The sequence below is a fragment of the Lolium perenne genome, chromosome 2 (genome assembly GCF_019359855.2).
Source record: "Lolium perenne isolate Kyuss_39 chromosome 2, Kyuss_2.0, whole genome shotgun sequence".
NCBI lineage: Eukaryota > Viridiplantae > Streptophyta > Magnoliopsida > Poales > Poaceae > Lolium > Lolium perenne.
Window position 1 is genome coordinate 38,878,992 of NC_067245.2, and position 20,293 is coordinate 38,899,284.

A 20,293-nucleotide genomic window follows, 5' to 3' on the forward strand; every position below is an offset into this window, starting at 1 on the left:
CTGGATCTCGTGCACGCCCTCGCAGGAGTTGCGCATCTCGCACCAGCGCGTCAGGTACGCGCGGTCCGTCTCGTCGGCGCCCTGCTTGCACATCTCAAGCTGTTGGGGGCGACCTGGCCGGCGGTAGGTGCCGGTGAAGTTGCTGATGAAGGCGTCCTCGAAGTCGAGCCAGCCGTTGATGCTGCCGGCTGGCAGGTTGTTGAGCCAGGTGCGGGCGGAGCCGAGCAGCATGAGGGGGGAGTAGCGCACGGCCCAGCGCTTGTTGCCCTGGGCGATGCCGACTGCGGTGGAGTAGTCCTGCAGCCAGTCCTCCGGCTTGGTCGTGCCGTCGTACTTGGGTGTGTCGCGGGGGAGCTGGAAGCCGGCTCTCATGGGCTCGTTGAGAATCCGCGGCCCGAAGCACTTGGGGCCGGCTGGCCCTTCTTCCTCCGCGATGCGGGATTCGACCAGCCGGTCGAGGCGATCTCTGGCGTCTGCCGGCTCGACGCGTGGGCCCAGCCGGGAGCGGGCCGGCTGGCGCGGACCACTGGCCTCTGGAGCCGCGCGGTGCTTGATGGTGGACGGCCTCTCGTACTCGTACTCTTCGTCGTCGTGCCGGCTTGATGGTGGCCGGCTGCGACCACTGTTGCCACTGGGCGGCCTTCTTGTGCGGCTGGAGCTTGCGTGGGTGTTCCGGCTGTCGGCCCGCCGGCTTGGTGCGAGGGAGGTGGACTCGGCCGTGTCCCTCGGACCGTCTCGGTCCTTGCCTGCAGCGCCATGAGCGTGAGAAGCTCTGGGGGCATGGGCGTACCTGGGGTCCTTGGTCAGCCGGTTGGCTGCCTTCAGCAACTCAGTCACCCGCTCAGTCTGGCGGCGTAACTCTGCGCCTTCGAGGCGGTGCAGCTCTTCCGCGGCAGCTTCAGCCGCGAGCATGTTCTTGTCGGGGGTGTTGTAGATGGGTAGCTCCGTAGACGGAGCCGGCGATGCAGCGCCGTCCCGGGCGATCTCTGCGCCCAGGCCGCCTCCTCTGCGGCGGATCTGGCCGGCTCGGCTTGGGTTGTCGCTGGCTGGCGTGAGGCCGTGGGCGCGGTTGAACTCGCGCTGGGAGATCTCCCACTGGCGCTTTGCAGCAGCCAGCTCTTCCGTCTGCTTGAGGAGGAGCTGGCGGTGCTCCTCCAGGTCCTTCTCGATGGTGGTGGGGTCGGCACCAGGCGTGAGCGGAGTGCTCAGCTTGGCCCGGACTTCGTCCAGCCGGGATGGTGGTGGCGGCGCCTTCGCGCCTGAGGCGGATGCGCCGGCGTCCTTGTTGCGCTCCAACGCGGGACCGCGGATGCGCGTGGTCTTGTCGGGGGCGTCGTCGCCGGTGGCCATGACCTCCTGCATGATGCAGGGGCCGGTGGTGGTGAGGCTGGCGCCGGCTCCAGGGGGAGGGCTTGCGCAGCGCACAATCTCGCGCGGGTAGCGTGGTGGTGCGACGGTGGCGACGTAGACGTCGAAGCCGCCGAAGCTGATGATGTTGCCGCCGGTAGGGAATGGCCGGTCGGCGAAGCAGCCAGCGTTGTCGCTGACGCAGTTGAGGGAGCCGAATCTCCAGACCAAGCCTGAAGCGACCCTCTCGCCGGTGGTGATGGTGAGGCCCGTCCGGATGGAGACACCGGCCGCGGACGCTGAAGGCCCCACGGTGGGCGCCAAATGTCGTGGTATCGTCATGACATATGCCATAGGGTGGCTAATCGAGGTGGTTCCTAATGGTCTCACGGCGGTATCCGGAAGCGGGTATGGGCACGAGCGACACGGCGACGTACCCAGGTTCGAGGCCCTCCGATGGAGGTAACACCTCTACTCCTGCTATGAGTGTATATGATGTGTAACACGGTACAATGGTGCTCCTTGAGCTGTATCCGGCTGCTCTGAGGTGGACGAAGGTCTCTCTCTCTCAGGGCAGCTCTAAGACTAGTGAATGGTAACTGATCGATCCTCTCCACGAGAGGGGGTAGTGCGGCTTATATAGGCACCGGCACTTTACATATAAGACCCTATAGTCTACTAGCCGGCTTGGCCGGCTTCGGCTTCCGCTCCTTCCCGAGGCGGTGACGTCAGGAGCCGTTGAGGCGTCATGGCCTGTCCCATCCGGCTGCCACGGTCAGCGGTATGGAGAGGAAGCGTCTCTGTCGCCGTCAGCCACTGTAGCCTGTACGGCGCGTCGTAAGCCATGATGGCCTGTCCGGCGCGTGGCACTATTGCTCCACAGTGCCCCGCGCTTTACGGAAGATGAAGTCAGCGTGGACTTTGGGAACCCGGATCACCAACCTGGTTCCTTCCAGTGCAAGACTCGCCAGCCTCGAGTCGGTCTGAGGTACAGACCCCCAGTCGGATATGGCTTGTAGAAGCCGGCCCAGCTACAGCATTGGCGGCCGTAACTAGGCCGACTAGGATCTGGAGCCAACCGACTTCCAGACCAGCCGGCTACGGCGCCAGCCGGCTGCTCCTCAGCCGGCCTTTGCCGCTAGCCGGCCAGTGGTCAGCCGGCTGCTCCGCGTCCATTGCCCTACCCGGGGTCTTCCCCCCGACATGACATGTGGCACAAGATGCATAAGGTGTCTCTCACATTTATGACATGGTCCTTGAGATTCTCGGAGTGTATGATGACAACAATACATACAACAACCATTGTGCCAACAAGATGTGTCAAGATATGTTGCATAAGAGGCAAAAGAGATGACGAGGAATTGGACCAAACCGGAAACTCGACAAGGCAAACCGGAAACACATGAGGGCGAAGGCTTGTGGGAACATACTCTTTGGTGTGATTCCCATGGGTTAGGTCCTTGGTGGGGTAGCTCTCAATTGCGCGTTTCGTGAGATCATGCTCCGTAGCGGTGGAAGTGGTTGTCCGTGTACCTACACATGGAAGAAACAAGACAAAAAGCGTGTGTGCATGGTAGATGAATACATCATCCATCATGATGTTCCATGTCTTGTGCACATCACCATTAGTGTCAAGCAAGATAGTATGAAATGCATGGCGATGGTGCATATGGCAAGAAGGTGCATTAATGGCATGTGGTAACTCATGATCATCAAAAATAGAGAAGGCTATGGGGGCCATCTCATGGACAATGAAATAAGCATTCTTGCATACCAAGCATAAGAAAGAGCAATTGTTCATAATCTTGGATGCAAGGATCATGGAATAGTGCAAACATGTGGGGCAAAGCATGTGAAAGCTAATGTCATCATTGTTGTCGACAACCCTATGTAAAGAGCAAGTGTTCATCAAGGGTGTCACAACACAAGCATGATCATAATCATTATCATTACAAGCAAGCGGAGCAAATATGAATCTTTCATAGCATGGCATGTTCATGGTATCACCATCAATCAACTCCACATGATCAACAATGTTAGCAAGCAAAGCATCACATGGGAATGTGAAAGAATCAAGTGACGTAGAAAATGTATCATCAAGATCATGCATGCACTCGTAAGTCATCATGTCCACTAGTGGGATCATGGCATCATCAACACCTATGTTGTTACCTTTGAAGGCCGACTCATGTGATGTAGGTGTTGTGGAAGTAGGAGGATCCATGTGGTCGACATGTCCATCTTGGAGCAAGCATGGTGAGATATCATCGTCTTCATGCACCATGTACATCGTCTCCATGAGCGGGAACTCATCCTCCGTGGAACCTAGTGCAACATAAGAAGACACAAACGAGGGAGAGGTTAATGTGTTAGCAAATGCGATGTCCTCCATGGACCTATCATCTACCTCTCTCAACTCACTTCGTGTATCACTCATGTCCTCCAAATGGAAGCACTCAAACTCACATATGGGGTGGAAGTCACTCAACTCACTATCACTCTCGCTCAAGTGGGCTAAGTGGCTCTCATGCTCACATGGGGTTGGTACCAACTCATCAATCAAGCATATAGGAGTAGGCTCGACTTGCTCATCTCCATGCGCCTCCTTGGTTGAAGGGAACTTCCCATGCTCAACCATCTCAACTCCATGCGCCTCCGTGGGTGAAGGGAGAATCCCATGCTCACCATGCTCAACTCCATCGCCTCCTAAGTCATCCTCAAGTGGTGTCATCTTGGAGACTTGTGCATTGAGCTCGTCGAAGTATAGCTTCTTGGCGCTTGGCGTTGTGCATTGCCATGCCACGTGACCCTTGGCCTTGCACACCTCACATAGGAGATTGGGACATTCCCGTGGAAGGTGGCCTTGTTGCTTGCACTTGTAGCATCGGAGTCCATAGGCATATGACGAGGTAGGGGCCATTGTGGTGGTGGCGCAAGAGGTAGAAGTCGCCTTATGAGGAAGGTCTTCATGTCGAGGCTCTCGTCTTCTTGCCTCATCACCATGTCTTGAGTGGTGTCGTCGAAGATCATGTGTGGAAGGATGTCGATGTAGGCCATGAGGTGGTGGTGGTCGACGACGATCATGAGATGGTGTGAGTCGATGACGGTCCTTGCCATGCCTAGGTGATGGCTCATGTTGAGGGCGCTCTTGATGCTCCATATGATGTCCGTGATGTCGATGATCTTGTGCATAGGCACTCTCGTGATGGCGCCTTGTGGAGCTCGGAGAAGAGTGTCGATGCCGAATATGTTGGGGACGCTCTTGATGATCCACATGATGATGCCATCGTGGAGGTCCTCTATCTTCATATGTAGCTCCATTCGCCAAGTAGGGGTATGTGGGAGCATCGGCGGTGGACATGGTGGGGTCGATGTCGTCCTCGTGGTGGTGCTCCACCATGTCGTCCATGCTTGTTGAGCAAGTGTCGATGTAGAGCTCGTCGATGTCGTCCATGTTGGCGATGCTCGCGGAGCCATAGTCGGTGTAGAGCTCCTCGATGTCGGTCATGTTGGCGATGCTTGTGGAGCCATAGTCGGTGTAGAGCTCCACATGTTCCTCCACATCGGCGGTGCTTGAAGAGGCATCCTCCTCGAAGTGCTTCGTGTACTCCTCCGTATCCTCGTCTTCGCTATCCATGTTAGCACGACAAGATCTATATGGTGTATGTTAGTGGAAGAACACTACCTCGCAATCTTACCGTGGTATGACAAGATTGGGGTGATCCAACAAACCGAGTGTTAGAACAATTGTATCGGGTACTCACACAAAGACACACGCAAAAGCTAGCAAATATGGTGGTAGGTGAGTATGGTGGAAAGCCAAAAGATGAAATCCGAAATCAAGGTTGTTGTTAAGGGTGGGTAAGATCCAAAAATTCAAATGTCAAAGCGATGATCACTATAAACACGGAAAAGATGTGGAACTCACACACGGGATAAGCGGGGTTAGTGCGACCAAGGAATGAGCGGAAAAGTGTATGAAGCCCGAAAGCAAGGTTGCTCGGTGTCACACTAACACAAGGAGAGGCAAAGCTTTGGTTGCAAACGATGAGACAACAAGATTCACACGCGGCCTCTCTTCTCTTTTCTCTCTTTTGCTTAAAAGCTTTTTCCTCTTTTGTATTTGGTGGCACTTGCACTCTTTTGTATCTATGTATGTATGATGGCACTTGCACACTTTTGCTCTATGGTGCACTTGCACTCTTTTTGTGTTTTGGCGGCTTTTTCTCGCACTATGTTAGCGTTAGCTCGCTTTTGCTATCTTGCCACACGAGTTTTGCTTAGAAGCTTGACTCCACACTACACACACACCTCACAATCGGGGCCACGTGCAATGTCTCGCAACACTAGATAAGCAATGCTCGATAGGATAGATCGCAAAAGAAGAGGGGTTACAAGGGTAATGCAAGTTATACCTAAGATGTTAGGCGGTGATGAACACGCAACTTGCGATGATGGCGGTGGTGTCAAGATGTACGTTTGCAAGTCCGGGGTGCCGAGGTTGTCGTCGGTTGCTTCGGAGCTGCGGGTTAGTTTCACAAACAAGGCACTCAAACCGGAACAAGCAAACACAAGTTAGCGGATAAGATGGGTCAAAGTAGCTCGGCGGTGGTGGCGGTGGTATGCCGGTGGTGGGGGTGTCGATGCTCTTGCGGATGCGGCGGTGGTGGTGGTGGGGCCGCGGCGGTGTTTACCCGTGGGTTGGGGAGGTGGCGGTGCTTGCCGGCGGTGGAGAGGAGTGGTGGTGGTCGGCGGCGGTGGTGGTGGTGCGGCGCCCGGTCTGGGAGCCGGTCTGGCCGGGCCACGGGTCGGCTGCCCCGGTCTGGCGGCCGGTCGGCCGGACGCTGTAACCGTGCAGCCCGGTCTGTGGGCCGGTCGACCAGGTTCTCAACAGGCTGGGCGTTTTCTCTCTCCTGTTCTTGAGGCAAACCAAACCAAATCGACCCAAATCGAAGGAAACGATGGAATTGGGGGCTAGAAAGTGGGGGAAATAGTAGATCAAGCACTCCAACACCAAATCCATGGACCAAAACCACTCAAAACGCAACCAAATCGCAGATCCATCCAAAGGCAAATTAGGGCTATTTTTTGGGGGATTTTTTTTTTTGGGAAAATTTTTAGAGACGAAATTGGATGGGTGGGGGGTCAAATCCGCGGAAACCAAAGGCTGCTGATACCATATGTTAAGGTCTAAGACCCCGTGTGTGGCCCGATCTTGCGAATGACCCAAGAATCAAAGGGGAAAGAGAGGGAGAGGCGGAAGAACACGAAGAACGCGAAGAACACAACACACACCAACCCGATACAATCGATACTTACCCTCGTGGCTCGATGGACCACGCCAATAGAATCACCACGGGAGAGACTCGAGGTAGAATCCCGGAGTGAGAGATCGGTGTTGAGGATGGAGGTAGGTGAGGGAGAGAGAGTGGGCTACACTAGAATCTCACTCACATAGATCCAATCATACAACATGGGGTGCCTTGATACAAAGGGGATGAAACCCTAGGGAGACAAAGCTCAAAGTCATGTTTAAGCCTAAATCTTGTCTAGCGAGGTAAGGGGGCGACCGGGGGGCTTATATAGGCATACAAGGCAGCTCGGGTCGAACGGTTACAAGTTGGTGGGTCAAACCCGTGAAATCCGGTCCAGGGGCCGGTCCGACCGGGTCTGGGACCGGGCCATCCGGTCCAAACCGGATTCTGGGCCGGGCCGTGACCGGGCGAGGCTCCCGAAGCCCCGGGAACGCGTCCGGATGGCACAAGCGGAATTTCCGGTCGAAACCGGCCAGGCCGGTCAGGGGCCCGGTCAGACCGGCCCTGGGGCCGGGTGGGCCGGCCTGTGGCCCGGTTGACCGGCCCTGGGACCGGCCGGCCTTCCTCCTCTCGCCTCTTCTTCCTCTTCCTTCCTTCTTCCTTCCTTCTTCCTTCTTCCTTGCACCATGGGTGTTCCTCCTCTCCGGTCCTCGATGACTCTTGTACCTAATGACATATAACATGCCGACATGAGGTAGCATTCCATCCAAGGTATCTACGAGGTCGAGTATCGAGAGGAAGGAGTTCACCTTGACATATATGGCGGGGGTTTGTGTTGTTGGTCCACTTGGGGGACTCCTTGGCCATGGTGTAGCGTCGATGATAGTCGGGGCTTCACTTGTTGGTCTTGAGGCGTAGGTGTCCAAAGGCCACCCCGCATCACAAACCGTCAACCCGGGAACTGCACAGGGCTTGGGTCGTACATTCACCTCATATTCACATCATTTCACTTTCAACGGAGGCAGCCTCGGCATAACCCCTATGATGCTTGTTAGAGGGAACCCATACTAAACTACATAAGTTTCTAGTTAAGCCCTACCCATAATCAGGTATTGTGGGGGTACTTGTATAATTGGAAGGGTATCGCATCCGAACCCAATCATCAGTTTTCACAAACTTTCACCAAGTCATTCAAGTCACAATCACCTTCAAAATCTTTCAAAGTCATTTCATTTCACCTTGTTCCCATCTAGAGTAGTCAATTTTAATTACTTAGCAATGTCAACTACTCATGAAGGGGTGCTATCTAGCTTTGCTTGCTTAGGCTAACCTTGATGCTCTTGCTCTATTTAGACCAAGTGAATCATGAATCAAAAAGTAAACTTTGAAATATAATAAGTAAAATAATAGTAAGGCAAAACATGGGATAGGATCATTAAGCATAATGTAACATGTAATGGTGCCTTGCTCATGAAGAGCTTAGCCTTAGGGTGGCTTGCAAGAATATTAGCTTGCCTTGGTTGGGATAGGAATCAAAGTTTTCCTCCTCCTCTTGAGAGTACCCTTCCTCCTCCGGGTATTCTTCGGTGCTAGCGTCTATACATGGATATAAAGTATACAGTTACCACACAAACTTAACATGCTCCTAAACACCCAAAGTTCACACAAGCCTAAACTAGCATCACATCTTTATCAACATGGTGATTGACTTAATTTTATGTTAACGAAAAATAATTTCCCCTCATTACAATTATTGATTATTATTTCTATTTATTTCTTTGGAGATAATTTGCTCTCATTAAATCTTATTAAGATTTAATCTCCTCAAATAATAACAAGGTATGAACATAGGTTGACCGAGGTCAACCCTTCATATTTATTATTTGGGAGTATCATTTAAATGAGATGCTACACCTCAAGCTTCTTAATAATTAGCATGGTAATGATTTAATATCTCTAAGTAACTAAGCATGAGGTTTATTAGACCAAGGTCATTACCTCTCTTTGAATTACTTAGGATCACAATTTAAATGAGAGAGTAGCTCTCATACTATTTGACTAATTAATTTGGGGTGATTTAAATGCACTAGAAATGGCCACATAGCCATTATGTTGCTCTAGTCCATGATCATACAAGCAACTATGCTATCTCTTTGCAGAATCAATTAGAGTATGTCAATTGTGATTTATGAGATTTGAAATCAACTTAAAATCAATTATAGATAATTTTTAATAATTATTTGAAGTTGGGAAAGGCCCTGCCTTGTTATGGACACGGGAGCCGGAAGAGGGCGCGGCACAGCTGGCCGCGCGGCGAAGCCAGAGTGGGGCCGCACCGGCGCGAGCGACATCCGAAGTTGGAGGTGGCCGCGACGGCGCGGATGCTGCTGAGGCTGCGGGCGCTGAGGAGCGCAGCAGCTGGAGGAGCGGGCGAAGCCTGCGCGCAGCTGGTTGCTGGGCGGCGCCAGCCGGTGCGGGCGTCCGCACAGCGAGTGTTCTTCTTTGGGCACCAAGTCTCATTTTCTAGGGTGAAACCCCCAGGTTTGATCTTCACTAGTTGTACCTAGCAATGACGGATCTATTTTCATTTCTTTTATGAAGACCTTGCTTGGTGTTTGCTCGGACATTTTTGAGGTGAAAACCCATGATCTGATGACCAGACAATGACGGTGTTGAAAGAGCATGCTCTATCTTTACGGTTCTGTGCGTTTTATGCGTTTTATAACAACAGTCGAATAAGAATTTTATCATATGTGCTCAAGTGTGTAGGAATCAATTTTACACTACTTATGATGATCCACCTTTTTATATTGGTCCAATGTCTGGTTCTTCTGAATTGGATGGTTGATCTTTATTATTGGTGGAAAAGGTTTTGTGGAGGAAAAGTGTATGTGAGAAGAGGAAGTGGAGAGAAGCCTGAAAGTTTTCGCAAAACGGATCATTCGGCCCCCGAGCGGCTGGTCAAAAAGCTCCCAGTGCCGACTGAGAGTATTGGGGGCAAACGAAAACTCCATCCGCCCCTGGACGTGATTTTATTCCAGCCCAGGTTCTGCGAGTCAGCCAAGTGCAGAAAGAAGGGGCGGAAGTATTTTCCATCTGCCCCTGGGATGTCATTTTTATCTGGCCCCTGTTCTGAGAGTTCACAAGTTTTGGCCAAGCCCTGGCGCACCCCCAGATTTTAGGGCGGAAGGAAATCACATCCCAATATTCAAGGCATGTCGGACCATACCTCGCCAAGCCCAGATCATCGGGGGGGGGGGGGGGGGGGGCATCCGGGGTTAATAAGCCCAGATCATCCGCATCCAACTCTTCAGAGGCACCAAGGACCCGTACGGGCTATAAAAGGGGGAGCCTTCTTCCTCCTCGAATCAGATCTGACAGCACGAAGAACACTCTCTCTCATCCATAGATCTTAAGCTTCAGACGTGTGGATCTCCCTCCTTACCCAACCAAATCCTCCCAAACTTTGGGAATCAAAGGAGGAGGGCTAGATCTATCTATCTACCCAAGAAATTTCGTGATTCCCATACTTATCCTTTGTGAACTTGAAAACCCTAGATCTCCTTTTGTGCGGTTCTTGTTGTTGAATATGGCATCACGTTCTAGATCTTCTTGTAACTAGTTCGTGATGTCGTTTGGGACTTTGGAGCCTCCATCTTTTGTGGAGTTCGCCCCAACTTTATGTGAAGACTAGCCACCTTGACCGGCCTTGCTTAGTGGAGAAGTAGGTATGCCTTTGTGGTGTGCCTACGAGGAACAAGGTGATGCCTTTGTGTCGATTGGCACCTTTGTGGTGTCACACCTTCTCAACATAGACATACATCCTTTTATGGAGGGAACTATGGGAAATATATCACGTCTTCTCATCTCTGCACTTTTCCCCGGTCGTGCTGCTTCCCTTTATATTTGTTTTGCATCTTGTGTTTCCTTGTTCTTGTTTGCATGACATATATGATCATCTTTCCTTTTGTGCAATACCTTTACATTTCTGCAACCATCATAAAAATTAAAAAAGCTAAAAACTTGTTAGCTCCTATTCACACAACCTCCCTCTAGTCGCTAATTCACCCTTTCAGGTGCTTTGTGCATTATTCCCTTGATATAGGCGTCGTTTATAGGACAACCTTATCTGTAGTTCGGGTGTTGCATTTGGCGGTGATAGTTCCCGCTGCTTCACCATTAATCTCGGTTGGATTTTTTTCTTTTACTTTTTCTTTGGTGGAGCATTCCTAACATTTTTTTTAGAGAAAGCCGCCGTGGTGGATTATACTATTTTAGAAAATACAGATACATCATTTGCAATTACATCAACGATAAACTAAGGTGGATCATTCTTCCACAATTGGGATTATCCACCGCCTCCCTAGCTAGAACATGAGCTACAAAATTAGACTACGTAGAACAATGTTCGAAAATAGTATCATTAAACACTCCACAAAGAAAGATAGCAGCTGCAGGTCCTTGTGTGTGTCGTTGACATTATAAGCTATATCATGGAGAGACCGGGTGTTATTGATATCCGCTTGATATTCTTACAATATTTTATTAAAAGGGGAATGGTAGCAGATCGAGTCTTTTTTTTTTGTGAAACACAATACAACCAAAGACGCTCACACATACGCACACACACTCACCCCTATGAACGCACGCACACCCTACCCCTATGAGCACCTCCAAGAGACTGCGTCGAAGAAAACTGATCCGGCGGGTCTTGAGATTGACGAAGTCACCACAGACGCATCACTGTCAATGGAAACGTCGATATTTCGCCTTTATGAGACACCAAAGTGTCAAATCTGGGATTTGGACTCTGGTGGGTTGGAGGTGCCACTCCCCTCCTAACCATCCAACCACATGTTGGTTCTCTGGCAGATCGAGTCTACAGACCTTCGCGAACAATACGCTGCCGGTGTGGCTTTATTAATTTAAAGTTGGTCTATGCTCGAGCATATTATCTAAAATTCTGATCAAGCAGACTTTGGTTGATAATTTGATAGTCGTGCACGAGGCAATTAGACGAGTCACACCTCTTCCACACTGGAGCATTTTAGTTCCAGTGCATATTACAAAATACAACTTGTACAAGCTATTCCGATCGAGTCTTCCAATCTTCACGGGCAATGCACGACGGCGGGCACGTCATCTCGATCAAAAGAATTGGTTGATAATCCGATACAGGGTGTATCCCATAATTAGAGGAGACACACCTCTTCCACCCGGGGCATTTTCCTTCTAATGCATATTATAAAATATTGTACCACCCTTATCAAACTATTCCAATCGGCTCACATGATCTCAGCCAGGTAGCAGATCGATTCTTCTAATATTTGCGGGGAATGCACGGACCGCCAGCAGGTAATTTTGATCGTACATATTTGTTGATAATATGATATGGTGTATCACATAATTAAAGGAGACACACCTCTTTCCCATTGGAGCATTTTCCATCTAGTGCATACTATACAATACCAAGGTTTAGAATAGCGGGTTATTTTATTTAGCGTGACTTTTCTCCTAACATTATACAAGTTGTAGCATGTTAATTATAGTATGCTATACTTAAAAAAACAAAGGCATATTTTAAAGATTTCACCGGCTAAAATTTTGTCTAGGAGAATACATGCACAACCACATTATTTAAAGTAGTTCTCAAATTATCTACAATAGCCAAATCCATTGTGTAAACATAGATGTGAGGCATAATTTCATAACCATAATTAAGAATGAAAGATTTCGCAAAAAAAGAAAGACAATATTATAGTCTGGGTTAGGTCTAAAGGGAGAACATGATATTGGACTTTTGAACCAATGTCATGGCCTGCGATTTTTGACTTATTTATTTATTTTTTCAGTCAAAAGTTTTATGCATTTTAGCACGATTTAGCGAGGTATAACGTACATAGGGTTGTAGCAACCATATTTGATTAAACCTAACATCCGCAGTTAGAATTCGCTATAGCACGCTAAAATATTTAAAATAGCGCGCTATTTTAAATCTGATCAGTTCAAGTGATCTCAGATCTCAGAGTCAGGTGGCAGATCGAGTGTTCCACCCTTCGTGGGCAATGCGCCGTGCCAGGCACGTCATTTCGACCAAGTTAGATTGATTGATAATCTGATATGGTGTATCACACAATTAGAGGAGACACACCTCTTCCACACTGGCGCATTTTTTCTTCTCGTATAAAATCTGTTCACATGATCTCAAATTCTCAATTAGGTGGCATTTCTCGCTAATGTTTTTTTTTTTCATTTGAGTCCGTTCTCGATCGGATCTTTCAAACCTCAGCCTCTGTCACGAATCTCAAAACTTTCTGACCGCCCAGCCTCAGATACAATTCGTTTTTGGTGCAACTGGTATTTTCGAGCACCCGACCACTCACCGAGGAGTTGTTTTCTCTGACCCCTCCATGACAAACAAGTCACAACACATTGTACTCTTAAATTTTCACACATCTTTCGCCCATATTGTTGTTGCACCTTGAGATATCATAGTCCTGTTCATCGTTGACTAGTATTCACCTTTGTTTAATTTATTAATCAGGAAACTTATAACCGATCCTCATAATTTACCAATCACATCGCCTTGCTTTAAAAATTCTTATACCTGTTCATTCTTATACAGACACTAGTACAAATTGAGCCGTCACACACGGTTGAAATAGGTTGTCCACACAATAAACCTAACCGTCGCTATGCAAGGGTGGACGATATGCCAAAACAAAGCACACGGTTTCTAAAACCGCTTTTGGAGGTTTAAGATTTTGATGAAAAAATAAAAAATAAGAAAAATTACCCCTAACCTAGAGTACATAATGCTACCAGCCCAACGGACACTTCTTTTTCCTCACTTTCTCTTCTTCTTCTTCTCCTCCTCCTCCTCCTCCTCCTCCTCCTCTTTTCCTCCTCCTCCTCGTCGTCATCATCCTCCTCCTCCTCCTCCTCCACCTCTTCCCCTACCTCCGGCGATAGTTCGGTGAGCACCTCCTCAAGCCGGTGACCTCTCTCCAGCGAGTATCTCATCATGCCAGCGACCTCCCTCAAGGAGACCACCTCCTCAAGCTCGCTAGCGACCTCCCACCAGCGGCCCTCCAGCACCACCTCCTCCATGCTCTAGTGGCCCTCCGGCGACAACCCTCCTCCATGCTCCGGCGATCATCTCCTACACAACGCCCACATAGCCATTGTTACCGATGAACATACCTACATCCCGACGACAAGAACCTATCTAGATCTAGCTTTTTTTATTTCAAAAAAAATACCGCCGGCGCACAAGACAGGTGTGCCGGAGATAAGTTGTGTTGCCGTCATCGCACCAGCAGTAAGACGTTACCAACGGCGTATTCGCACCGGCGTACGCTGGTGCACTGGCGGTAGCGAAAAATGGTGCACCGAACAATAGGCCTTTTCCTAGTAGTGTGGGATAGAATATTTACCAGCAATCTTTGGCAAGACTTGTTCAAATCATTGGGAGTCGAGCTTCACTTCAACACTACTTATCACCCACAGATAGACGGAATAACATAGAGGGTTAATCAATGCCTAGAAAATTACCCGAGGGACATGGTTCCTGCAATCCAAGAAATGGCGCCATGGGCTGGCACTTGCAGAACGGTGGTACAACAACACTTTTCATACATCTCTCCAAATTAATTAGCACTTGCAGAACGGTGGTACAACAACACTTTTCATACATCTCCAAATTAATCCTTTTCAGGCATTATTATATGGCAAACCTCGTATTCTTTTTTGCGAAACACACGCTCACAAATACATACACACACTTATCCCTATGAAGGCACGCACGCACACCCTACCATATAAGCACCTCCGAGAGATTGATCCGACGGATCTTAATATTGAGAAAGTCACCATAGACGCCTCAAATTGCTGAAAAGTTACTACAACTTGAAGAAACTCAAGTTGATCTCATACCTACTGCTACCTTTGCACAACGGGTTAAGAAAAACTTGCTCAAAATAGAAGAAAGAATGAAAACACAGGCTGTCAAACACGGGTCTGGAAGACAGTTGTAAATTGGAGATATGGTGTATCTGAAGCTCAATCTTGCAGGCACACCTCCCTTAGCATCCACTGATGCCTCAAGTTACATTCAAAATATTATGGGCCTTTCAAGGTGTGTTAAAAAGATTGGCACTACATCTTATAATAAGCTACTACTTCCAGAAGGTTGTTAACTTCATCAGATTTTTGACATTAGCCAGCTCAAGAAACATCTGGGTCCTATGGCAGTGCCAACCAAACATCTCCCTCTCCTGAATCCAGATGGTGCCACTATAATTGCACCTGAAGTGTATTGTAACGAAAGCTTATTCCCAGAGTACAGGGTTCCATTTCAATCACAGATTCACAGTGGTCCAGTGGCTCAACAAATGGACGAATTTACCTGAAGCAGAAGTACCATGGGAAGACTCGGCATTCATGTTGAAACTGTTTCCGGCCTTTCAACCTTTGGGGCGCTGTATGAAGAAATGTAGAACAAGTTCTCGTCATCAGTTAACTATAGTTGTCGCCTTCCGTGTAGTTTGCGTCGTCAACCGTTGATATGACAACATATATACTGCTTCGCACCAATCGATGTGACTCAAGGAGCGTCCATCGTTGATCCAATGGCTAACTTTCATCAGAGTTTTGCTGTTTGAAATCGGACAAGATCACTTTATACCATGTCGCTTTAGCAGCTCAGCTGCCCCCTTGTTTATCCTTACTTTCCCCTGTATTTAGCCTCGGATCTAGAAGATACTAGGCAGGGTTGTAATATTGGATTGAAACCCTAGCCGCTTCTGTTCGAGGTCCGGTCTAAAACTTCATTTGTAATTGCGTAGATCGCTCATAATAGATCTCTGAATTATGTGCTATGGTGTGTATTTTCTGAATCATGTTCGTCAGTTAAGTGATTGGCAAGCCTGGGCTTGTCACAGCCTCACAGGCATCAACTACCTCTCTAAGAGCAACTCTAACAGAACCCGTAAATCCCGCCGGAACCGAACTTTTCCGGCGGATTTACGGGTTCGGGCCGAATGTGTCGCAGATCAGCGACCGAAAAGATGGGCCGGCCCGTAAAATAAGTTCAGAGGCCCGAATCGGTCCCCGAACGGCTCCTATTAAAAGGGTTCGCGGAGTGAAGTTCGGGTCGCAAACCCTACTCCTCTCCGCCGTTCCTCTCCCTCCGTCGCCGCCATTCACCATTTCCGGTGAGCAATCCAGCTCGCCCCAGCCACCGATCCAAAGCCCGCCGCCACGCGATGTCGTCCCATGGAGGCTCCCAAGGCCGTGGCGCCGGATTGGGCGGCGGCGACTCGCCGCCACGCCCGCCCGTCTTCCGCACCGAAATGGAACCGGTCGGAGGGCGCGCGCAAGCGCAGCGCCCGCCGGTGGACGAACTGGGGGCTCACGCCCCCAGGGAAGCTCGCCAGGTACGCCAACGCCGGTGAGGGCTCGTCCTCCGGCCAGTCAAGCCGCGCACCGCGGCTCCCCGTCGCGGACAGCAGTGACGACGAGGACCTCATGCGCGCGCGGTCGCCGACCTTCTCCGCCAGGGACTATGTCCACGGCAGCGACGAGGAGGACGCCGTCCTCGCGCAGACCAAGGCCATCAGCGAGACGGAGGCTCGCGCGCGCTTCCGCCGGGAGGAGGCGGAAGCCGTTCGCCTCGTCCGTGAATACGAGGCGGCCCGCCGGGAGGCCCGCGTCCGCCGCGTCAAGCTCGAAATAGTCGAGCTTGACGCCGACGACGCGTGAAGCTCATCGACGACAGCGTCGGCGCCCTCTGCCGCCGAACCGCTGCGCCACCACCAGCATTGCCGCGCGCGTAGGTCAATATAGTGGCCGCATTTTGCTTTAGATAACTAGCGCCCGCCGGTGTACCAGTAACGTAGCTTTAATTTTACGAATAATGTATGTTTTGATGCTCAATCGGAGCATCAATTTGATGTCGAACTATGATCATCGCCTAATTTACCCGCGCCATTTTAAATTCCGCTATTCAGTTCCATTTTTACGGTTTCTACTCTGCGCTACTGCCAAATTCGAACGAACTATCGTTTTCGGAAGACTGAAAACCACTTTTTTGGTTTGCACTTTTTCGGGCTCTGTTAGAGATGCTCTAAACAAGTTAATCTGAGCCATTTCTCTAGTCCGATTTCCTATCAGGATATCAGAATCTACTAACGATGGAGGCACGCCAAGGCCCGACTGGTGCGTGTGGAAAAGATACCTGCTTGGCTCGAAGGCCAGTATTGGGCATGAGGATTCGGCCTTGTAACAATAGTACAAGATACTACACCTAGCTAATTAAACAGAAAGTATGGTCCTAGAAGCCAGGTGTTAAAGAAAAGGTCTCGTTTGAAACACAAAAATGGGTATCTGACCTCGTGATCCTGGAAGCCAGGTGTTGGAATAAATATTTAAGGCCTGAATCCCTAGAAACCCAAATATCTGTCCAAATGAATCATAATATGAACTCACCACAGCAGTACAGCACATCATCTCCGCACAAACTGATTTTTGCACAAGAAAATCGGCGCCGGCCATTGATCATAAAAGGGACAAAAGGTTGGCTGAAACAGCGAGACAAACATATTTTTTCACAGCAGACCGTTGTTTGTCCAGACGTGCAGGCGCTGGGATGGTTAAACCGATCTTCTGCAATGAAATGCTTCGATGGTTCCAACTGCAAAAGGATGAGCTCGTTGGCTTCATATGGGATGGATACAGATGATATTTCCTGTACACCATAACCAAGAACCACCACGCATGCACCGTGCATACAATGGCTGCCACCCAGGGCAAGTTGTTTGCACTTGTCGAGCCTGCACCACTGTCTCCTTCCCTCTTCCTCGACTGTCCCTCGACAACCCATGGCGATTCACAGAAGACGCAGGATGAACTGGCCCTGGCATACATCTCACAGATGCTCATGGAGGAGGATGTTCCTGTCGACAAGTTCTTTTACCGATACCCTGACCACCCGATGATCCTGCAGGCCGAGCAGCCCTTCGCCGAGATCCTCTCTGCTTCCGGCACCACCTCATCTGGGTTCTTGTCTACCGAGGTACACAATCCTACCTTCTTGAATGGCACAGTCGCCGTGGCGGAGGAGCCCAGCAGTAGCAGCACCAGCATGGGCATGCTGTCCAGCATGGCTTTTCTCCAAGGCATGGAGGAAGCCAACAGGTTCTTACCCACACAAAACGGCTTCATCGATGGTAGAAGGCGTAAGAACAGGTTTGACGACTTGGATGGTGAGACGGTGCCGCGCATGGGCAGGAGCAGCAAGAAAATAGTATCTGTGAAGGAACACACCACGGTTGAGATGTCAGACGACCTGCTCACCCCTGATGGCTACGACATGTACCCCAGTGAGACGATGAAGGAGAGGGGCGACAAGGCGGCGCATCAGAGCATTTGCAGGAAGGCGCCGCGTGTGAGGCGCGCTGCAACGCAGATGATGGTGGCTGACCTAGAAACACTGCTGATCCGCTGCGCTGAGGCGGTGGCTACCATCGACCGGCGCAGAGCGGGCGATCTTCTGGAGCGGATCAAGAGGAACTCATTGCCGACGGGGGACGCGACGCAGCGGCTAGCGCATTACTTTGCCGAGGGGCTGGAGGCACGGCTGGCAGGCACAGGGTGGCAACTCTACCACTCAATCACCGTGGCGACGCACGCCAACATCATGGAGTTCCTCAAGGGTTACCACCTGTACATGGCCACCTGCTGCTTCCTGAAGGTGTCCATCCACTTCTCCAACAAGAACATCTACAATGCAGTGGTGGGGAGGAAGAAGCTGCACATTGTGCACTACGGCGTCAACAACGGGTTCCAGTGGCCGGAGCTGCTCCGGTGGCTAGCAGAAAGGGAGGGTGGGCCACCGGAGGTGAGGTTGACCGGAATTACTAGCCCACAGCCCGGGTTGTGTCCGGTCAAGCATGCCGAGGAGACGAAACACAGGCTCAGCCACTGCGCAAGCCAGTTAGGCGTGCCATTCAAGTTCCATGCTATCATAGCCAAATTAGAGGTCATCCGTGCCGAGGACCTCGACATTGATCCTGATGAGGTGCTCGTCGTGAACAACCTTTTCCATTTTAGGACCTTGATGGACGAAAGCCTCACCTTCGACATGGTAAACCCAAGGGACTTGGTGCTCAACACTGTCAGGAAGATGAAACCGTCTGTGTTCGTCCACGCCACCATAAACGGACCTTACAGCTCTGCACTCTTCAAGACTCGTTTCCACCAAGCGCTCTCTAATTTCACGGCGCAGTTTGACATGATGGCAACCACCATGCCGCGGGAGCGGGACAGCGGCAAGAGGTTACTGCTTGAGCGCAAAGTATTGGGCCGGCGCGCAGTGAATATCATTGCCTGCGAGGGCGCTGACCGGGTGGAGCGCCCTCAGAACTACAAGGAATGGCAGACACAAAACCAGCGAGCGGGCCTGAGGCAACTGCCATTGGACCGTGACATTGTTGAGATACTCAAGGACCAAGTGAAGGAGCAGTACCACAGGCATTTCATAATCAATGAGGACGGCCGCTGGCTTCTGCTGGGATGGAAAGGCAGGGTGCTCTACGCCCTCTCGACATGGGCAGCTGATGATGCTAATGGCTCCCAACCCACGTAGAATCAGATAGATTGATAGCATCAGATTTGTGTGTGTGCGTGTTTTCTCCAGTATTTCTGTAGCTGTAGCTTAGTAACGGAGACCATGATCAGGTTGTCAAGTTGAACATGTTCTTCAGAGCTGTAGTGAGCACATATAAATCTATCTTAACCGTGAAAGTTTCTCACTGCATTGTGAGAGACATAAGATTACGTTGAAAATCAAAATCAATCAGCTTGGCTGGATATCTTTCTGCAATTCTAGAATTAATGATATTTGAGATACAGATCCGTCAATAAGACATGAGATGATATATGAGGAACAGGGTCTTAGCTTGAGCTGAGCGTAACTTGCTAGTGGAGAAGGAGCCGGCCTGCCGGCGTTTTTATAGCCTCAAATAGTCAAGTGGAGCAGGGTCTCTCTGACTCTCTTCCCCTGCCCCGGAGACTAGGGGCATTGCTCTTTTGTTTACGCTAGTAACGAGCAGATAGCACAGATTGAGGAATATTAGCAACCTAGAGAGGATGCCTCTGCCGGAACCGAAAAGACGATCACACTCATCAACCACCAGTACTACCTCTGGTCTTAATTAATTGACCAATGCGCAGGAGTAACAACATGAATGTGCAGGCTCCCTCCGCGTCGATTAAATCCGTCCGGAGGGGGTATGTCACTATGTGCATCGGCGTCATCACCGCCAGAGCTGTCAATTTCTTCACCTTGCATCAAATTTTTTATTTGTGCCGTCAATTGTAGTCATATCTATATTATAATCTTAGAAACGCTGCCTATCAACGAGGTTGAGGTGGCTGAAAGCCTTTTTTCTCCTTTTGGAGAAAAGTCGAGGACAAAAGTCAGGACTCGGGACTAGAATTCATAAAGCTCAAGGGTACACAGGATGGAGATTCTGAGAGACCGGCAACGAGGAGCTGTGCATCCTGTTCAGCAGCACGGATCTAGGGGATGAGCTAACAAAACAAGCTGAGCCACGAGGTCAGGTCCGAAACGACTCAATTACGTCCGTTATTCTTTGTATCATGTTCTGAGATGTACCTAATTATAAGTC

The 20,293-nt window shown here is 50.1% G+C and overlaps 1 protein-coding gene across 1 annotated transcript; it reads left to right on the forward strand.

Annotated features, from left to right (window-relative positions):
• Positions 1-1,348: 1,348 nt before the first annotated feature.
• Positions 1,349-19,423, forward strand: LOC127328389 (scarecrow-like protein 34). Its single transcript, XM_051354992.2, has 6 exons — positions 1,349-1,437; positions 13,428-13,578; positions 15,513-15,591; positions 16,027-16,360; positions 16,776-16,854; positions 17,368-19,423. The coding sequence occupies exons 1-6, from the start codon at positions 1,349-1,351 to the stop codon at positions 19,246-19,248; spliced, it is 2,613 nt and encodes an 870-aa protein (XP_051210952.2). The 3' UTR covers positions 19,249-19,423.
• Positions 19,424-20,293: the final 870 nt, after the last annotated feature.

Excerpts from the sequence above, each read along its gene's own strand:
- LOC127328389 (XM_051354992.2), top strand. The coding sequence starts at position 1,349 with ATGACCTCCTGCATGATGCAGGGGCCGGTGGTGGTGAGGCTGGCGCCG. Across the intron at positions 13,579-15,512 it reads CTACCTCCGGCGATAGTTCG|TTAAGTGATTGGCAAGCCTG; the intron begins GTGAGCACCTCC and ends CATGTTCGTCAG. Across the intron at positions 16,855-17,367 it reads GATACCTGCTTGGCTCGAAG|AACCACCACGCATGCACCGT; the intron begins GCCAGTATTGGG and ends ACCATAACCAAG.